General features: G+C 41.6%; 1 protein-coding gene across 2 annotated transcripts in view; it reads right to left on the bottom strand.

Moving 5' to 3' along the window:
• Positions 1 to 18,202, bottom strand: part of LOC137353276 (myosin-9-like) — a 230,608-nt gene that overhangs the window by 181,854 nt on the left and 30,552 nt on the right. For both annotated transcript variants that reach the window (XM_068019373.1, XM_068019374.1), the window contains exons 2-3: positions 14,019 to 14,369; positions 1,039 to 1,195 (exon numbers count right to left, since the gene is read on the bottom strand). In XM_068019373.1, coding sequence (XP_067875474.1) covers positions 1,039 to 1,195; positions 14,019 to 14,351 — 490 coding nt within the window. In that variant the 5' untranslated portion in view covers positions 14,352 to 14,369. The remainder of the gene's footprint in view (positions 1 to 1,038; positions 1,196 to 14,018; positions 14,370 to 18,202) is intronic.

The raw sequence follows: 18,202 nt of genomic DNA, 5'->3' as shown, positions 1-18,202 counted from the left end.
GATTCCTAGTCATTGCTGCATGACAGAGTGAATTATAAAAAATTATTTACCATAGAACCTCACAAGATGAGCAGTTTTGAGATATCATCCAACAATGGTTTAAAGTGGTGGCAGTAATGCCCGAGATTTTCTTTTTATAAAAACTACTGGCAGCAATTCAATCTCAAAATTAGATGGCTCCTTACTCAGACTATTCAGCCCATCGTATCTGTCCTGGCTCATTATCAAATTAGTCCCATTCCCCTGCTCTTACCCCATAGCCCTGTATTTTTTCTTCAATTATATATCCAATGCCCTTTTGAAAGGTACTAGGTGAATCCCCTTCCACCACCTTTTCAGGCAATACATTCCAGATCACAGCTTGCTATATTAAAAGATCCTCATCTCCCCCAGTTCTTTTGCCGATTAGCTAAATCTCAGTCCTCTAGTTACTGGCCCTACTGCCACTACAAACAGTTTTCCCCCATCTATTCTATCAAAATCGTTCAATTTTGTAAAGCTCTACTAACTTTCTCCTTAACTTTCTCTGCCGAAAGGTGAACAATCCCAGTTTCTGCAGTCTCTCCACATAATTAATGTAGTTTTAACATTTGAAAAGTTGAAGCAGAAAAAATATTGGACAAAGGTCCATTCCTGATCGCAATCCAGCAACAACTGCTGGAAATGTGCATGCATGGACAATGGTGGACAACAGGTTATGGCATGCAAACTATGCAGGACAGAACTGTTGGTTGTTTTGGGTCAAGTAGCCTACTGACACTCACTGTTGATGCTCATGCATACATTGGCAACATTTGGAACTGGTACCAGATGACTGGCTCGCTAGAACCCTACACTAGCAAGGATTCAAATGGCTTCAAAAGAAATGAGGAGAGAAAATTTAACCAGAAAATATTAAACCAATAAGTGTAAAATTAGTGAATCAGAGATTACAAACAGAACCAAGAGGAATTCTTTTCAAATAAATGAAGCAATCACAGTAGATGTAATAAATCAGTAATTGTTGGTTATCAAAGTACTTTAAGGCAAAACCCTCACCTTGCAACATGCTCCTGTACGCAGTGTCCGTAATGGCGTAGATGTGGGGTGGCAACTCATGCCGCTTTTTTCCTTTGTACATTTCAACAATTTCCTCAGTGTATATAGGCAGATTCTTGTATGGATTGATCACCACACAGAAAAGACCTGAGTAAGTCTATTAAAAAAAAAGGACAAAGTTAAATACATATTTTACTTTTTATCATTTCACCAAGATTACACCAATACTTGTGACCTGTAAATTTAGAAGGCATTTAAAAGGCAATGGCTAAAGTTAAAGAATGGTACATCCATGTCTCCTCTCATGATTCTAGGTTTATCCAGTGAGGAGTTGAACCGCACAAACGCCCAGGTTCAATTCCTTGACTATGTTAAGTTAGATAATCTCAGCTGCAGTGGTCATTGCAAGGACAAACAGCATCAGCAAACCTGGGTTAGTGAGGGAGCAAAAAGTATAATCAGGTCAGGCTGCCACATCTCATCACTACAAAGCAACCATTACCAGACGTGTGCATCTATGAATGCCCTGTAAGACAGGGTCGGGCTCAACTGAAATTAGGGACAGCGCTCGACCAAGGAGGAGAAATATAAAATGGTCAGAACAAGCAGCATACCTAAGGATTGGGAGCAGTTTAGAATTCAGCAAAGGACAAAGGGATTGATTAAGGAGGGGAAAATAGAGTAAGAGAGTAAGCTTGCAGAGAACATAAAAACTGACACTAAAAGCTTTCTATAGATATGTGAAGAGAAAAAGATTAGTGAAGACAAATGTGGGTCCCTTATAGTCAGAAAAGGGGGGGAATTTATAATGGGGAACAAAGAAATGGCAGACCAATTAAATACATACTTGGGTTCTGTCTTCACAAAGGAGGACACAAATTATCTCCTAAAACGCTGGGGAACATAGGGTCTAGTGAGAAGGAGGAACTGTATGAAATCAGTATTAGTAGAGAAATGGTGTTAGGGAAATTAATGGGATTGAAGGCAGATCAATCCCCAGGGCCTGATAATCTACATCCCAGAATACTTAAGGAAGTGGCCCTTAAAATAGTAGATGCATTGCTGGTCATTTTTCAAAATTCTATAGACTCTGGAACGGTTCCAATGGATTGGAGGGTAGCTAATGTAACCCCACTATTTAAAAAAGGAGGCAGACAGAAAACAGGGAATTATAGACCAGTTAGCCTGACATCAGTAATGGAAAAATTGCTAGAGTCCATTACAAAAGATGTAATAGCAGGGCACTTGGAAAACAATGACAGGATCAGATAAAGTCAACATGGATTTACAAAAGGGAAATCATGCTGGACAAATCTACTGGAATTTTTTTTTGAGGATGTAACTAGTAGATTACATAAAGGGGAACCAGTGGATGTGGTGTATTTGGACTTTCAGAAGGCTTTCGAAAAAGTCCCACATAAGATATTAGCGTGCAAAATTAAAGCATTGGGATTTGGGGTGAGGTACTGACATGGATAAAGAACTGGTTGGCAGACAGGAAACAAAGAGTTTGAATAAACGGGTCTTTTTCCGAGTGACAGGCAGTGACTAGTGGGGTACAGCAGGGATCAATGCTTGGACCCCAGCTATTCACAATATATATTGTTATAGATGAGGGAATTAAATGCAGTATATCAAATTTTGCAGACGACACAAAGCTGGGTGGAAGTGTGAGCTGTGAGGAGGATGTAGAGAAGCTCCAGTGTGATTTGGACAGGTTGAGTGAGTGGGCAAATACATGGCAGATGCAGAATAATGTGGATAAATGTGACATTATCCACTTTGGTGGCAAAAACAGAACGGCAGATTATCTGAACGGCGATAGATTGGGAAAGGGGGAGGTGCAACGAGATCTAGGTGTTCATGTGCACCAGTCGCTGAAAGTAAGCATGCAGGTGCAACAGGCAGTTAAGGCGGCAAATGGTATGTTGGCCTTCAGTGAGGATTCGAGGGCGGGGCAAGGATATCTTGCTGCAATTATACAAGGCCTTAGCAAGACCACATCTGGAGTATTGTGTGAAGTTTTGGTCTCCTTATCTGAGGAAGGATGTTCTTGCTATGGATGGAGTGTGTGAAGGTTCACCAGACTGATTCCTGGGATGGCAGGACTGACATATGGAGAGAGAATGGGTCGATTAGACTTGTATTCGCTAGAGTTCAGACGAATGAGAGGGGATCTCATTGAAACCTACAAAGTTCTAACAGGACTGGACAGACTAGATGCAGGAAGGATGTTCCCGATGGCAGGGGAGTCCAGGACGAGGGGTCACAGTCTAAGGATAAGGGGTAAACCATTTAGGACTGAGATGAGGAGGGATTTCTTCACCCAGAGATTGGTGAACCTGTGGAATTCTCTACCACAGAAAGCAGTTGAGGCCAAATCATTAAATATATTCAAGAAAAGAGAGTTAGATATAGTTCTTAGGGCTAAAGGAATCAAGGAATACAGGGAGAAAGCGCAAACAGGGTACTGAGTTTGGACGATCAGCAATGATCATATTGAACGGCAGTGCAGGCTCGAAGGGCCGAATGGCCTACTCCTGCTCCTATTTTTTATGCTTCTAACTGCAACAACCCCTGCAATTAACCAGTATGCCAAAATTCATCGCTGATGGCTACTTTGGCAAGATACTGGAGGACAACTGGTTCCTATGGTATGCTAGCCAGGCAAGAATTAAATGCCTTCAGGGGGAGAAGGGAACAAACAAGCCAAGTCCAACAGAAATTTTAAAATGTAACCAGAATTAAATGCTCTTATGTGCACAACGTAAAAACAATCGTCTACATTAATAACAGCACTCATATTGTTTTCAACAACTCCATACTCAAAAGCAATACCAACAGATCAATTTCATGAGCAGGAATTCTAAATCTAATATGGCCCCAATGGTCAGCCACTGAATTGGAATTGACCTCTCCTTCCTCTAAATTGGAATTTTGTACAAGATCTAGATCCATGCGTGTAAGAAGGCTTCTCTCAGGACCTGGAATCTGTTTAACCATCAACCTGAAACGTTAACAGTTTCTCACTCCCCACAGATGTTGCCTAGCCTGCTGAGTATTCCAGCATTTTCTGCTTTTATTTCAGATTTCCAGCACTGCAGTATTTTGCTTTTGTACCTTTTTATAGGAATCTGCAGCATGACAGTCACACAAATGTTGAAAGTGAAGCCATGGCTGCTATGTTTAGAGTCTACCACTGAATTAAGGAAACCAGATTTGTAATCCTACATTACAAAAGTGACTACACCTCAAAAATGGCTGTGAAGTGCTTTGGTGACAATGTTGAAAATGCTGGTCCCTTTAATTAACCAGGACTTACTTCAGAGTTAGAGAGCAGATGATGTTCATTGTAGCTTGTATTTAAGGGATGGGTTTTTCCCCAGTCAGAGGACTTCTGGACAGGGAGTTAGTCCAGGAGAGAAGAGTGGAAACTGATATTTATACTGAACTGTGGATGGAGAATAAAACAGTTGTGGATCACAGAGGGTCTCCTGCTTCCTGATTTTGGTGAATGGATATCTGCCAATTGATCATTTGGGACGTCCTTAGATTATAAAAGGCGCTGCATAGATGTAAGTTTGTTCTTGCTTTTTGTTAGAAGTACTTGCAGCTAATTCACAGATGCCAGCTCTCTCTCACCTGGCTATCCAGGTTGCAATTTCATTACATCATGTGTCAACACTCAACATGTACTTAAATGCTTCCAGGATTGTGGTAAGCAATAGGCGTCCTTGTGTAACAGTACTGCAACCCATTACAAAGCTCAAGCTCAAGTAGTTTTTGTACCCAAAACATTTCAAAGTGACCAAGTTTGATTTCAATACAATTAGCCAAATTCCAAACCAACTGCTTTCAGTAAGGCTGACTGCATTGAGATACATTCTTTGATTAAATTAAAAGAAGACTTTGGCTCACTTGAGAGGAAGGACAGTGATTGGGGAAAAAAAGACAGGCTCCTCTTGTGATCACTATTCAGCACCTTATGTGGACAGCATCGGGAGTGACTGTGACAAACTCACCAAATGAATATCCCATTTTTACACCAAGACTCATACTTGCATAAATCAGTTTAAATAATGAATGAAATTATTGACAGTACCCAGTCCTCTGGCGGCACAGTGGCGCAGTGGTTAGCACCGCAGCCTCACAGCTCCAGGGACCCGGGTTCGATTCTGGGTACTGCCTGTACGGAGTTTGCAAGTTCTCCCTGTGTCTGCGTGGGTTTCCTCCCACATGCCAAAGACTTGCAGGTTGATAGGTTAATTGGCCATTATAAATTGCCCCTAGTATAGGTAGGTGGTAGGGAAATATATAGGGACAGGTGGGGATGTGGTAGGAATATGGGATTAGTGTAGGATTAGTATAAATGGGTGGTTGATGGTCAGCACAGACTTGGTGGGCCGAAGGGCCTGTTTCAGTGCTGTATCTCGAAAACTAAAAAACTAAAAACTAAACTGTCACTCAAATAGAGATTCTAGAGAATACCCAGCATCTGTGAAACTGCAGCCCAAAGCAGTTAATGCTTTCAGGAGGACAGGAATTAGTAGGGAAAAAAATTAATTTTTACAGGTCAAAACCATGCTGGAAAGTGTTTACCTCTTAATCCACTGAAAGGAAACGAAATACAAAATACTTAAGTTAGAGGTATATTACTGAAACATACACATGGTCCTAAAATTAACATAAAATGTTGACATTTACAAAGCAGTTATAGTTATATAGCAGTGCAGCCAAGATCTGTCATTTTGAATGGAAATTTAGTTTGATAGCCTCTTCAGTTGTGAACTTAGGAGATTTGATTTTAAAGCTATGCAAAAATAAAACTAAAATTGCCTGGTTCCCCACGATGAAGTGAATAAATACACTGGTGTACTGAACCATTCAACTAGCATCAGGTATTAAGTGAGGCAGCAGGCGATACAATTGATCAATGCCAGTTAGTGAAAAGGCAAAAAACCTACATCACCTTTTCCTCATTAGGATCCAGTGACCAATGGTGGAAAGTGCACTTGTCCCAGCTTACAAGTGAAAACCGCTATTTAGATGAGGTAGGGCTGCCAAGATCAGTAGAACTACACCCCAGCAAGAACGAGTGGCTGCACGAAGGGCGAGGGGAAAAACTGGACAATTAATAGTGTTGTTCAGTTCTGTGCAATTTCCTGTAATTGAACAAGGTAGTCATAATCTTCACTCTATTGTAGGGACAGTAGCAAGACACTGCAAGGTCATATGACAGGAAGCCATGGAAATCACAATTAATGTATACTTTTTCCAGACTATTAGTTGTGATTAGATTAGATTAGAGATACAGCACTGAAACAGGCCCTTCGGCCCACCGAGTCTGTGCCGACCATCAACCACCCATTTTATACTAATCCTACACTAATCCCATATTCCCAACAAACATCCCCACCTGTCCCTATATTTCCCTACCACCTACCTATACTAGCGACAATTTATAATGGCCAATTTACCTATCAACCTGCAAGTCTTTTGGCTTGTGGGAGGAAACCGGAGCACCCGGAGAAAACCCACGCAGACACAGGGAGAACTTGCAAACTCCACACAGGCAGTACCCGGAATCGAACCCGGGTCCCTGGAGCTGTGAGGCTGCGGTGCTAACCACTGCGCCACTGTGCCGCCCCTAAGATTACAGTTGTGAAATGTATTTAGCAAGTACACACACACTCTCAATTCAAAGCTACTTATTTAGAGTTATTTGTATCTCACCAGTACATTCATGTCCAGACACACACGATAGGAAGAACGGTGGCAAAAGCCATTTCAAACTCAGCCCACTGCTCATGACATGTTTGATCTTGCATGCCTGGGTGCCACTGGAGGATCTTTATAACTATAGCTTCTTGCCATCGGTACCTATTTGCTCATTATTCCAATGAATATTTTTCTTCTTTTGATTAGATGACTTACTGGTAATCAACTGGAATTCGAAAATAACCAGTAAAATGAAAAAAGAACTAATCAAACCTGAGGCACAGTGTAGCATCCAGTTTTGATGCTATTTGGAATAAATTATCTTTTGTAGATCTTTGCTTCCATTTGTATGGAAGGAAACAGGCCAAATCCCTAAACAAAATATCAATAGCAAGCTTTCCCGCCAACTACAGCATCTGTAGCATTTAGATTCTTATGTTGCTTACATAGATCAGGTTGGTTTATTTCCTCAATTTAAATCAATAGCACTGAAGGAGAACAGTTTATTTCATTATTAAATTTAGAATGATTGACAGATGGCCAAAGTATTCACATCTTAAGATATCCGCCAAAGCAAAATGCTGCAGATGTTGGAAATCTGAAATACAACAGAAAATGTTGGACCTGCTGAGCATTTCCATCAGCATCTGTGGAGAGAGAAAGTTAACGTTTGAGGTTGATGATCTTTTGCCACAGTGCAGGAGTAGAGGGTAGAAAAAGCAAAGTTCTTGCCCAAGTCCAAAATCAAATACTAACTTTGGTAACACCAAAGCAGCATTAAAAACATGCAGCAAAATCTGACTACTTGTAAAAATAAAACTCACTTCAAACCTTAGGAATGAGACTGAATCAAAAAGGATTTGCTCAAGATGACACATATCATATAGCACATGTAAACTAAGTAATGAAATCAGTGAAACTAGGCTTCCAAAAGCTACATGCTCTCTTTTAGGCCAAGAACGAACTGGCTTTTTATTTTAATTTATTCATTCACAGGTGTCACTGGCAATTTATTGCCTATCCCTAATTACCCTCGAGAAGGTGGTGGCGGCAACTGAGTGGCTTGCTAGGCCATTTCACAGGGCAGTTAAGGGTCTGGAGTCACGTGTGGATCAGACTGGGTAAGGATAGCATATTTCCTTCCCCGAAGGACAATCGTGAACCAGTGAGCTTTTCACAACAATCCAGTTGTTTCTTGGCCATCATTATTGATACTAGCCTTATTCCATATTTATTTAATTAACAATTTAAATTGCCCAACTTGCGTCTCCAGATTACTAACCTAGGCCTCTATTACTAGCCCAGTAACATAACTACTATGCTACTGCATACAATTGAAAAGTAAATACTAATAAATTAATGGAAATAAGCATATTTTCTTCCCTTGGTACAGTACTGGAATGTTTGAGAGATCAGTTTGGCATCCATCTTACTTGCCCTAGATAAACTTTAACGAATTGCATTGTATGTAGTGTTTGGGATACAGATGAATCACTAGAAAATGGTTGAAATTTGATCTGAAGAGTTGTGGTCAGTTTTGAAATGTCACATTCTTTTGCAGTTGTTCTGGGCCATGTATCTTTTAGCAAAATGAGCTTATAATTGATACTGAGAAGTTGAAGCTGTTGATTCCCCATTCTTCCAACCCCAATAGGTTGAGTCAAGGGGTCATCTGAAAATGGACTCAACAACACTCGTCCAAAATAAACTTTAAATTTCAAATGTTTTGAACTTGGCATGGCTTTTCCAAACAAGTGGGGTCAAAACGTTTCTGCAACTAAGCAAATGCCTAAATCTGAAATAAAGCAGTGGGAATATACAGCATCTGGAAAAGATGGGCTTTTTGGGTGAAGATTCATCTCCAGTTCCAGTGAAGATCTACATCTAAAACATTAGCATAACTTATTTAGATGTGGAAGGAACTGATTTTTATTTCTAACCATGTGTTTTATTTCTACATTCCTGCAAATTCTAATATCAATAATAGAGAATACTGAAGGACTAAATAGCAAGGAAACTATAACTTTTTTTACTTAGATGCTTACCATGGGAACGTGAACTTAAACATTTTGATTTGCCAGTTTAAACAAAGTATTTACACAGATACAAGGTTCTAGAGTCATAGTTATAGAGGCACAGGAAGGGGCTATTCAGCCCATCAAGTCCATGCTGGCTCTATGTAGAAGAATTTAAGAAGTTGCATTCCCTGGCTCTGTCTCCATATCCCTATAAAGCTTATTTCCCTCAAATGCCATCCAATTTCCTTTTGAAATCATTCATCAACAGGACTTCCACCAGCCTCATCGGCAGCGAGTTCCAGGTCATTACCACTTGCTGCGTAAAAAGTTCTTCCTCGCATCCTCTCCGCCCAAAACCTTAAATCTGTGTCCCCTCGACCTTAAAGCACTGGAGACGTACCACAAGAGGTGCCTCCGGAAGATCCTCCAAACCCGGTGTCAAGAAAGGCACTCCAATAGCAGCGTCCTCTCCCAAACCAACCTGCCCAGCATTGGCGCACTAATCACCCACAATCAACTCCTCTAGTCGGGTCATGTCATTCGCATGCCTGCCATCAGACTCCCGAAGCATATGTTCGACTCAGAATTTGGTTGCAGCAGAAGGGTCCCAGGAGGACAGCACAAATGCTTTTGAAATGTCCTCAAATCACTGAAGAGATCAAACATCCCTGTTGATTTGTCAGAGTCCCTGACCCGTGACCATCCCAGATGGAGAAAGCTAATTCGGGAAGGCATCGTACACCTCGAGGGACTTCGTTGGGAACATGCAGAGGCTAAGTTAAGGCGCTGGAAGGAGCACTCAAACCTACAAACAACCCATCTACCTGACCCTTCAAGCACCACCTGCCCATCATGTGGCAGAGGCTGCAAATCACACAGTGGGCATCAGCCATCTCAGATCCCAACGAACCAGAGTGCAAGCAAGTCATCCTCAATCCTGAAGGACGGCCTAAGAAGAGTCTTTGTAGCATCAGCTAATGGGAACAGTTTTTCGTTGTCTATCTTATGCAAACCTGTCATAATCTTGTACACCTCTATCAAATCTCCCCTCAATCTCCTTTTCACCAAGCAGAACAACCCCAGCTTCTCCAACCTAACCTTGTAGCTAAAATCCCTCATCCCTGGCACCATCTGCAGGTCTTGGATAGAATTCTCCCATACTCTGACCAGAACTACTTCGAAGCTCCGCCAAGGCTTAATGCCAAACACAGCATGTGGCAAGCCACTTGACCTAAAAGTTTATAGTTTCGAACCCTCGTCTGTGCAGTCAACTGACCTCAGCCAGGACGGTATGAGTACAATTAGCTTCAGACATCTTGAGGGGAAAAATAAAGTAGGGACAGGAAAACATCAGTCTTTCTACTCCTGATCCGTATTCATTAAGCCCTTGGACATCAGACAAGAACAGGACCCACAGCTTAATTGATGCATTCCTCTCTCCTCCTACCAGACCAGTTTGACATTACTTGTGAAAGCACCAAACATGGCAGGTACGCAGCAAACCTATAATGAGTCACTGCGTTCAGAAATGCACAGAATTATTCAAAGGGAAAATCTCAGGAAGAGGACTTGGTCACAGATCTCTCAAAATTTTGAGCAGACCTATAGAAGGCGTAATCTAAATTTTCCTCCATCCAACTTCAAAATATTCTAGCCTTTACAACAAACAAATTGCAAAGCAGTCACTGGAACAGCAGTTACTTTACCATTTGGCAATGCGAAAACTGCAATTTTGGCAACTAGCCAAATCTATAATGCAATTATCCCTCATTTTATATCATTCAACAAACAGTATTTGGTCCCCATAATATACCCCAGCAGCTGGTGTCAACAGGATGCAAGCTGAGCTGCTCTGCAATCAGTATGTTTATGAAATGCTTTTTCCTTATTTCTTTACAGCTGCCCAGTTTGTTATTCCCTGCTAAAGCACATTTTTCTGTATATTTTTTTTTAAATTAACAGACCACCCATCATCCAAAATCTGATAAACTACGGATAAGCAATTAAAGCCTTCTCACAGCCAGATTGTGCAGTGTAGCCCTCCTCTAACTACGCCAAAAATGAGCTGTGAAGCTTACAGTTAAACCATTCTTTGCATTCGGTGTCAAATGCAATGCCAAATTATGTTTCACCACTGTCCAAAGAAAAGTGACAGCCCAAAGTAGAGATATGTTGAAACTGTATCAAGGAAAGGTTTAACCTAAAAGATGACCACTGAATGTTATGTTTCAAGCTCAGGGCCAGATGACGACCAAATTTTAGCATAGGTCTAAGACAGTGCAAGTTTGAGATCCTCCATTTTGTACCAAAAGAGGGCAGATTGGACTATTGTTTAAAAGGTGAAAAACTAGGCACAGTGGCGATCCAAAGAGATTTAGGGTTCAATGTACACAAAGATTACTAAAATGTTGTCAGGTACAAAAAAAATCCAAAGGGCTAATGGAATGTGAGCCTTTATATCTAGAGAGTTAGAATATAAAGGAAGAAGTTTCGTTGCAGCTATACAAAGCTCTAGTTCGATCACATCTGGGCACCACAACCAACCAAGAATATGACCACCATGGAAGGAATGCAGCACAAATTCACCAGAATTTCATCAGGGCTCCAGAGTTCAAATTATGTAAACTAAACTCGTCTTCCCTGGAATATCGAAGGCCAAGGGATAATTTGATTGAAGTTTTTAAAATTTTGAAAAGAATTGATAGGGCAAATAGAAACTTTTTTTGTTGGCAGAGGGAGTCTAGGTCAAGAGGACATAACCTTACTATCAGAGCCAGGCCATTCAGAAGAGAATTCTGAAACACTTCACACAAGAGTGATAAAAGTGTGGAACTCTCTCCCACAAAAAGTTGTGGATGCTAGTTCAGTTTATAATTTTAATTCTGAGATCAACAGACTTTTGCTAGCCAAGGCAGGTGGATGGAGTCAGGATACAGATCGGTCAAGATCTCATTGAATGGCGGAACATGCTGGAGGGGCTGAATGGCCTACTCCTGTTCCTATGTATACTGTCTTATACAAGTGCAAATTTTTAAATGGGTATTCTAAACTCAAGACTGTCTGGATGACTAAATTGGCCTCATGATCAATTAAAATTGGTAACCTAAATAGAGTGATCAGCAGAGGGGAGGCAGTGGCGTATTGGTAGTGTCACTGGACTAGTAATCCAGAGGCCCTGGCTAATGCTGAGGACAAGGGTTCAAATCACACCACAGCAGATGGTGAAATTTGAATTCAATTAATAAATCTGGAATTGAAATCTAGTCTAATGGTGACCATGAAACCATTGTTGACTGCTGTAAAAACCTATCTGGTTCACAAAGGTCTTTTAGGAAAGGAAACGTCATCTTCACCTGGTCTGGCCTACATGTAACTCCAGAAGCACAGCAACGTGGTTGACTCTGAAATGGCCTAGCAAACCACTCAGTTCAAGGACAATTAGAGATGGACAACAAATGCTGTCCTTGCCAGTGACACCCATATCCCATGAAAGATTTTTTTTTTTAAATCTAGGCGTACTGATTCTGCTAAAAGCAGAATTTTGGCGGAAAAAATTTCAGGGGCGGTACAGTGGCTAGCACCGCAGCCTCACAGCTCCAGCGACCGGGTTCGGTTCTGGGTACTCCCTGTGTGGAATTTGCAAGTTCTCTCCGTGACCGCGTGGGTTTCCTCCGGGTGCTCCGGTTTCCTCCCACATGCCAAAGATTTGCAGGTTGGTAGGTAAATTGGCCATTGTAAAAAAATTGCCCCTAATGTAGGTACGTGGTAGGAGAATTGAGGGAAGATGGAGATGAGAGGGGGAAAATGGGATTAATGTAGGATTAGTATAAATGGGTGGTTGATGGTCGGCACGGGCTCGGTGGGCCAAAGGGCCTGTTTCAGTGCTGTATCCCTCTATGACTATGACACATTTTCACCAAGCAGGGTTGCCCACTGAAGGTTGCTGAGTGGGAAATGTACCTTGAGGTTGCAGTTTCCAAAGTATTGAAGGTTCATGACACATTTGCAAAGCTGTTGCAGAAGCAAGCAGTGTTTTGGTACATAGCTAGGACAAATTAATGTACAATCCACATGTAAAATACTGTACCCTGTTTTGGAGCCCTCATGTCAGGAGATATCAAAAGACAGGAAGAGCTACTTGATCAATACCTAGTTTAAGAGCCTTCATTTATCAGGAACAGACAGGGAATTGGGGCATTTTACACCGAGAAATGAGGATCGAGAGGCGTGACCAATTTCCTTAAAATAAGGAAGGGATTAGATTCTGTCCAAAAGAACAGGATTCTGTCCAAAAGAACAGTTTGAGTTAGATAGGCAGAGGAGGACTACGGTCATCTGTACAAGATTAGTTATGAGAGGGTACTTCATTGAAACATACAAAATTCTTAAGGGGCTTGACAGGGTGGATGTCTCCCCTAACTGGGGAGTCTAAAACTGGTGGTCAGACTAAAAGGGGTCAGCCATTTAGGCCTGAGATGAGGAGAAATTTCTTCAAAGGGTTGTGAATCTTTAGAATTCTCTAACCCAAAGAGCTGTGGATTCTCAGTTGTTGAGTATATTCAAGGCAGAAATCAATAGATTTTTAGATATTAAGAGAATTAAGGGATATGGGTACAGTGCAGGAATGTGGAGTTGAGGCAGATCAGCCATGATATTACTGAATGACAAAGCAAGTTTTAAGGACTGAATGGTCTACTTCTGCTCCTATTTCCTTTGTTCCTACAACTTATGAAAGCAGAGGTGGGTCAGGTGCCAGGAAATACTACTTTTTGCAGCGTCAACCACCTCTGAAATCAGTTGCAGCTTGTGTGGCGAACGTGGATTTGTTGTATCCCTTCAAAAGGGAGCTTAACAAGTTCCCAACAGTGGAAGACATTTGTGCGATACATGTTGTTGGGTTAATTGGGACAAGTGATACAATGCAGCTTGTTTGATTGTCTTCAGGAATTGGAGAAAAATTTGCCCAGAGTTTTTTCTAAACTAGACTGTTTTTTTTTCCTCCGAGGAGATTGAGTGACTAGTGTGAGTTTGATGGTACAGGTTTGATAATGCATGTTTTCACCATGTGAGGATAATATAAGCTAGATGGGCTTGGGTCTTTTTCTTTCTTGTACGCTAATAAATCAGATATTTGGAATATGGAATGGCAAAGTATATACTAATATGACAAAACTTATTAATCAAAGAACAAAAATGTCATAAAACTTGACAAAACTGAGTAATAGTAGTACAATAAAACCTTACATAGATTAGCCCTGAGTAGTAACGTTCTTTCAAATTGTGCAGTACAGAAGCCTCATTCAGGCAAGTCAACTCTGCCATGTCTTCCACCTTGGAGAATTTGGGCGGGTTCATCTTCTGAATGTCATCCTTGTTGACTTTGACTTTCTTGCCATTCTCTACCAACTCAAGGACAGCCTCATCACCAATTTCCTCCTTGAGGCTGGCAGCCTCAAATCCATTACGTTCTGAGGGGACCCACACCAGTTTTTTTGCTGCCCAGTCAGCCTGTGTCAATGGGTTATTGATGACATTTTTGTCCACGTAGAGATATCTCTCTGCATCTCTTTGAGCCATTGTCTTCCAACTGGAGACCTGCAATTTAACACAAAAACTCAGGTTACCCAAAGGTTATAAAAGCTACACTTTTAGCAATGATAGCAATATGGAAGAGACAATTCTATAAAAAATTTAATGCAATGCTCATTTGTTTTAACTAATCAAATAGCAATATCCATCTTCACAAAAAAAAACTGACATTACACTTTGAAATAACACTAGCATGAAATATCTTCAAGTGCAGACATTTGCGTAGTTTCTCAGTTTATAGCAAAACCATGAATTGGCACACCATTTATTGTTCCTCAATACTCTGTGGAACAACAGAACAAGAAACCAACTAGGGATCTAGCATTTTATAATGAGACAGGGTTAATTAGTAATTTTGTAGTAAAGCATCCTCTGGGAAACAGTGATCATAAGATGCTGAATTTCATGTTAAGTTTGAGGGTGATGGGGTTAAAGCCCAAACCAGGGTCTTAAATTTAACAAAGTTAAATTTAAAATTATGAGGGGTATTGTTAAAGTAGATAGGAATGCCTTATTCCACTTGGGCAGCTGACGTCATCAGACTGCGCCAATCTAAGCACATGCGCAGATTGGCTCCTCCTTTCTGCACATGCGCTGCGTTCCGCAGTGCCAGGACTGGTTGGGGCATGCGCAGATGACATAACGCGGGCAGACAGCAGAGGTGGGGGGAAAGCAGGGAGAAAGCGGTGACGGGGGAAGCAGGGAGAGGGCCGAAGACCTTGGTGGTGGCGGGTACGCTCTCCTCCTCCCCCCACTCACTCCCCTACCCCCAGCCCCCACTCGCTCATTCCCCTCCTCCTCACCCCACCCCCCCCCCCCCCTCACTCTCTCCCTCCGGCCATTGTGTGCTGCCATGTGCTTAGGTTGCCTTCGTGTGATTATTTGAGCAGCACCATCTTTAGCCCTGGCTGCTGCTTGACGTCGCAGACATTTTAGTGGCACAGGCTGCATTTGAGCATGTGCCACTGCAGCGCCACCTAGTGCTTGCAATATCAGCAAACGCAGCCTAAATTTAAACAAAGCCAATTATGGAGGTATGAGAGAGTTGGTTGAGGTAGATTGGGAAATTAGATTGAAAAAGATGAGACAGCAAATAAGCAATGGCAAACATATAAAAGGAAAGAAAAAATTCTTAATGAATGTACATATCCTTGAACAAAACCACTGGAAAAGTGCTACACCCATTGCTAACTTGAAAAGTTATGGGTAGTATTAAAATTAAAGGAAGAGGCTTTGCCAAAAAAGTATAAGCCTGATGGGAGAAAACAGAAAATGAATGTAAACTAGAAAGTCTAGAACTGGGAGATATAGTTGCAGGAGTCAGCCATTTAGGACTGAGAAGAGGAGAAATTTCTTCACCATTTGGTTGTGAATCTTTGGCATTCTCCCAGAGGTTTGTGGATGCTCAGTCGTTGAGTATATTTTAGACGGAGATAGATCCTTGGGCACTAAGGGAATCAATAGCTACGGGATTGGGCAGCTAAGTGGAGTTGATGTAGCGGTTCAGCCATGATCATAGTAGCAGGTTCGAAGGGCCAAATGGCAAACTCCTTCTCCTATTTCTTATGTTAATATAGACCTGGGTAGTCAATGTATCTCAACAATCTTTTCTCTATCCATCATGCTCAGAGATGGAGAAGCAACCTACTCCACTGATTCTACTGCTCCTGAAACAAGGCAAAAATGGCATTTAACAAAAAAAATCTTTCTGCATCCTTCCACTTGGTTGAGGGGTCCATAACCATGGGGTATAGATTTAGGGTAGAGGGGATTCGAGGGGAATTTTTTCAACCAGAGGGTGGTGGGGATCTGGAACTCACTGCCTGAAAGGATGGCAGAGACAGAAACCCTCAAAATATTTTAAAAAGTACTTGGAGATGTACCTGAAGTACTGTAACCTATAAGGCTATGGATCAAGAGTTGGAAAGTGGGATTAGGCAGGATGGCTCCTTGTCTGCTGGCTCGGACACAGACTGAATGGCCTCCTTCTGCAATATAAATTTCTATGATCACATCCCATGAACAAATTTTTAAAAAATTCTGAGAGCCCATGGTCTGCACATCTCTTCATTAGAAAAAGCAAATCAGTTCAGAGTCATTTACAGCACAGAAGGTGGTCATTTGGCCCATAGAGTCCATGCCGGCTCTCCATGGAGCTATGCAATCAATCCCACTCGATCCCTAGAACCTTGCAAGTCTTTCTCTCAAGTGGCCATCCAACTTCATGAAGTCATTTATAATCTCCACTTCTACCACCCTTGTGGGCAGAGAGCTCCAGGCCATTACCCCCCGCTGTGTAAAAAAAAAAACTGCTTCCTGATATTCCCCCTGCACTGCTTGCCCAAAAACCTTTCAATCTGTGTCTCCTAGTCCTTGTACCATTAGTTAACGGGAACAGTTTTTCCTCGTCTAACTTATCTAAGCCTGTCATAATCTTTTACACTTTATCAAATCTCTCCTCAATCTCCTTTGTTCCAGCAAAAACAACCCCAGCTTTTCCAACCTACCCTAGTAACTAAAATCCCCCAGCCCTGGAACCATTCTGGTAAATCTCCTCTGCAACCGGTCAAGGACGCTCACATCTTTCCTAAAGTGCGGTGACCAGAACTGGACACAATACCCCAGTTGGGGCCTAACTAGAGCTTTATAAAGGTTCAGCATAACTTCCCTGCTTTTGTACTCAATGCCTCTACTGAGTTTGCAAAAGGCATGAGCCCATTGCCAATTCAATTAGCGTAAAGGGTCCTCAAACTAAAATGTTACCATTACAATAGTGACAGCTCCAAAACCACAGCTTGAGCTTTCACTGTTCAATGTAACTCTGGGTCCCACTAAAATGCAAATAAATTGGGAGCTTTAGCACCACAAATTTTGAAAATGGAATATATTATGATTTAAATACAGGAGTTAAATTCTATCTAAGGAATATAAAAACAGGAGGGCATTTAGCCCCTCAATCTAGTCCCATCATTCAATGAGATCATGGCCTATCTGAAATCTAGCTCCATGTACCCCACTTAGCCAAAGGTATGAAGGGTTATAGGCAAATACTATTAATCTCAGTTTTAAAAATAACAATGAACCTAGCTTCAATTACCGTTTGCAATAGAGTGTTATAAACTTCTAACACCCTTTACAAGAAGAAAGATCTGGCTCTAACTTTCAGACTATGTCCTCTAGTCTTGGATTCCCCAACCAGCAGAAATAGTTTCTCCCAAACTACCTTAGCCTGAAAACACTGATCAAATCACCCCTAAATCTTTTAAATTCCAGGAAATACAATCTTTAATCTTTCCTCATAAACCCTTGTAAATCTAGGCTGCCTGCCTAGGCCATTATATTATTCCTAATGTGTGCTTGCAGTACTCAAGTTGCGTTCTAACCAGTGCTTCTATTTTATTATTTGTTCCTGAGATGTAGACATCACTGGCAAGGCCAGTATTTATTGCCCATCTGTAATTGCCCTCGAGATTGGGGGGGGGGGGGCAGGCGGGAAGCCACTTGACCCACTGCAGTACTCAGACAGTGATTTTAGAAAAGGAATTCTAGGATTTTACCCAGCAACAGTAAAGGAATGCTGATATATTTCTAAGTCAGGATGGAGAGAGACTTGGCAGAGGGGTGGGGGGGATCTTGCAGATTTGTTTGAGAGATGGTAATTGCTTGGTACTTACATTATTACTTGCCACTTATCAACACAACCCTGAATGCTGTTCCTATCTTGCTGAATGCGGGCACAGACTGTTGCTTTATCTGAGGAGTTACGAATGGAACTGAACACTGTACAATAATCAGCTAACATCCCCACCTGACCTTATGATGGAGGGAAGGTCACTGAT

This window comes from Heterodontus francisci, chromosome 41, assembly GCF_036365525.1.
Source record: "Heterodontus francisci isolate sHetFra1 chromosome 41, sHetFra1.hap1, whole genome shotgun sequence".
Classification (NCBI taxonomy): domain Eukaryota; kingdom Metazoa; phylum Chordata; class Chondrichthyes; order Heterodontiformes; family Heterodontidae; genus Heterodontus; species Heterodontus francisci.
Note: the sequence above shows the minus strand (reverse complement) of the source record. Positions and strands in the feature narration are given on the sequence as shown.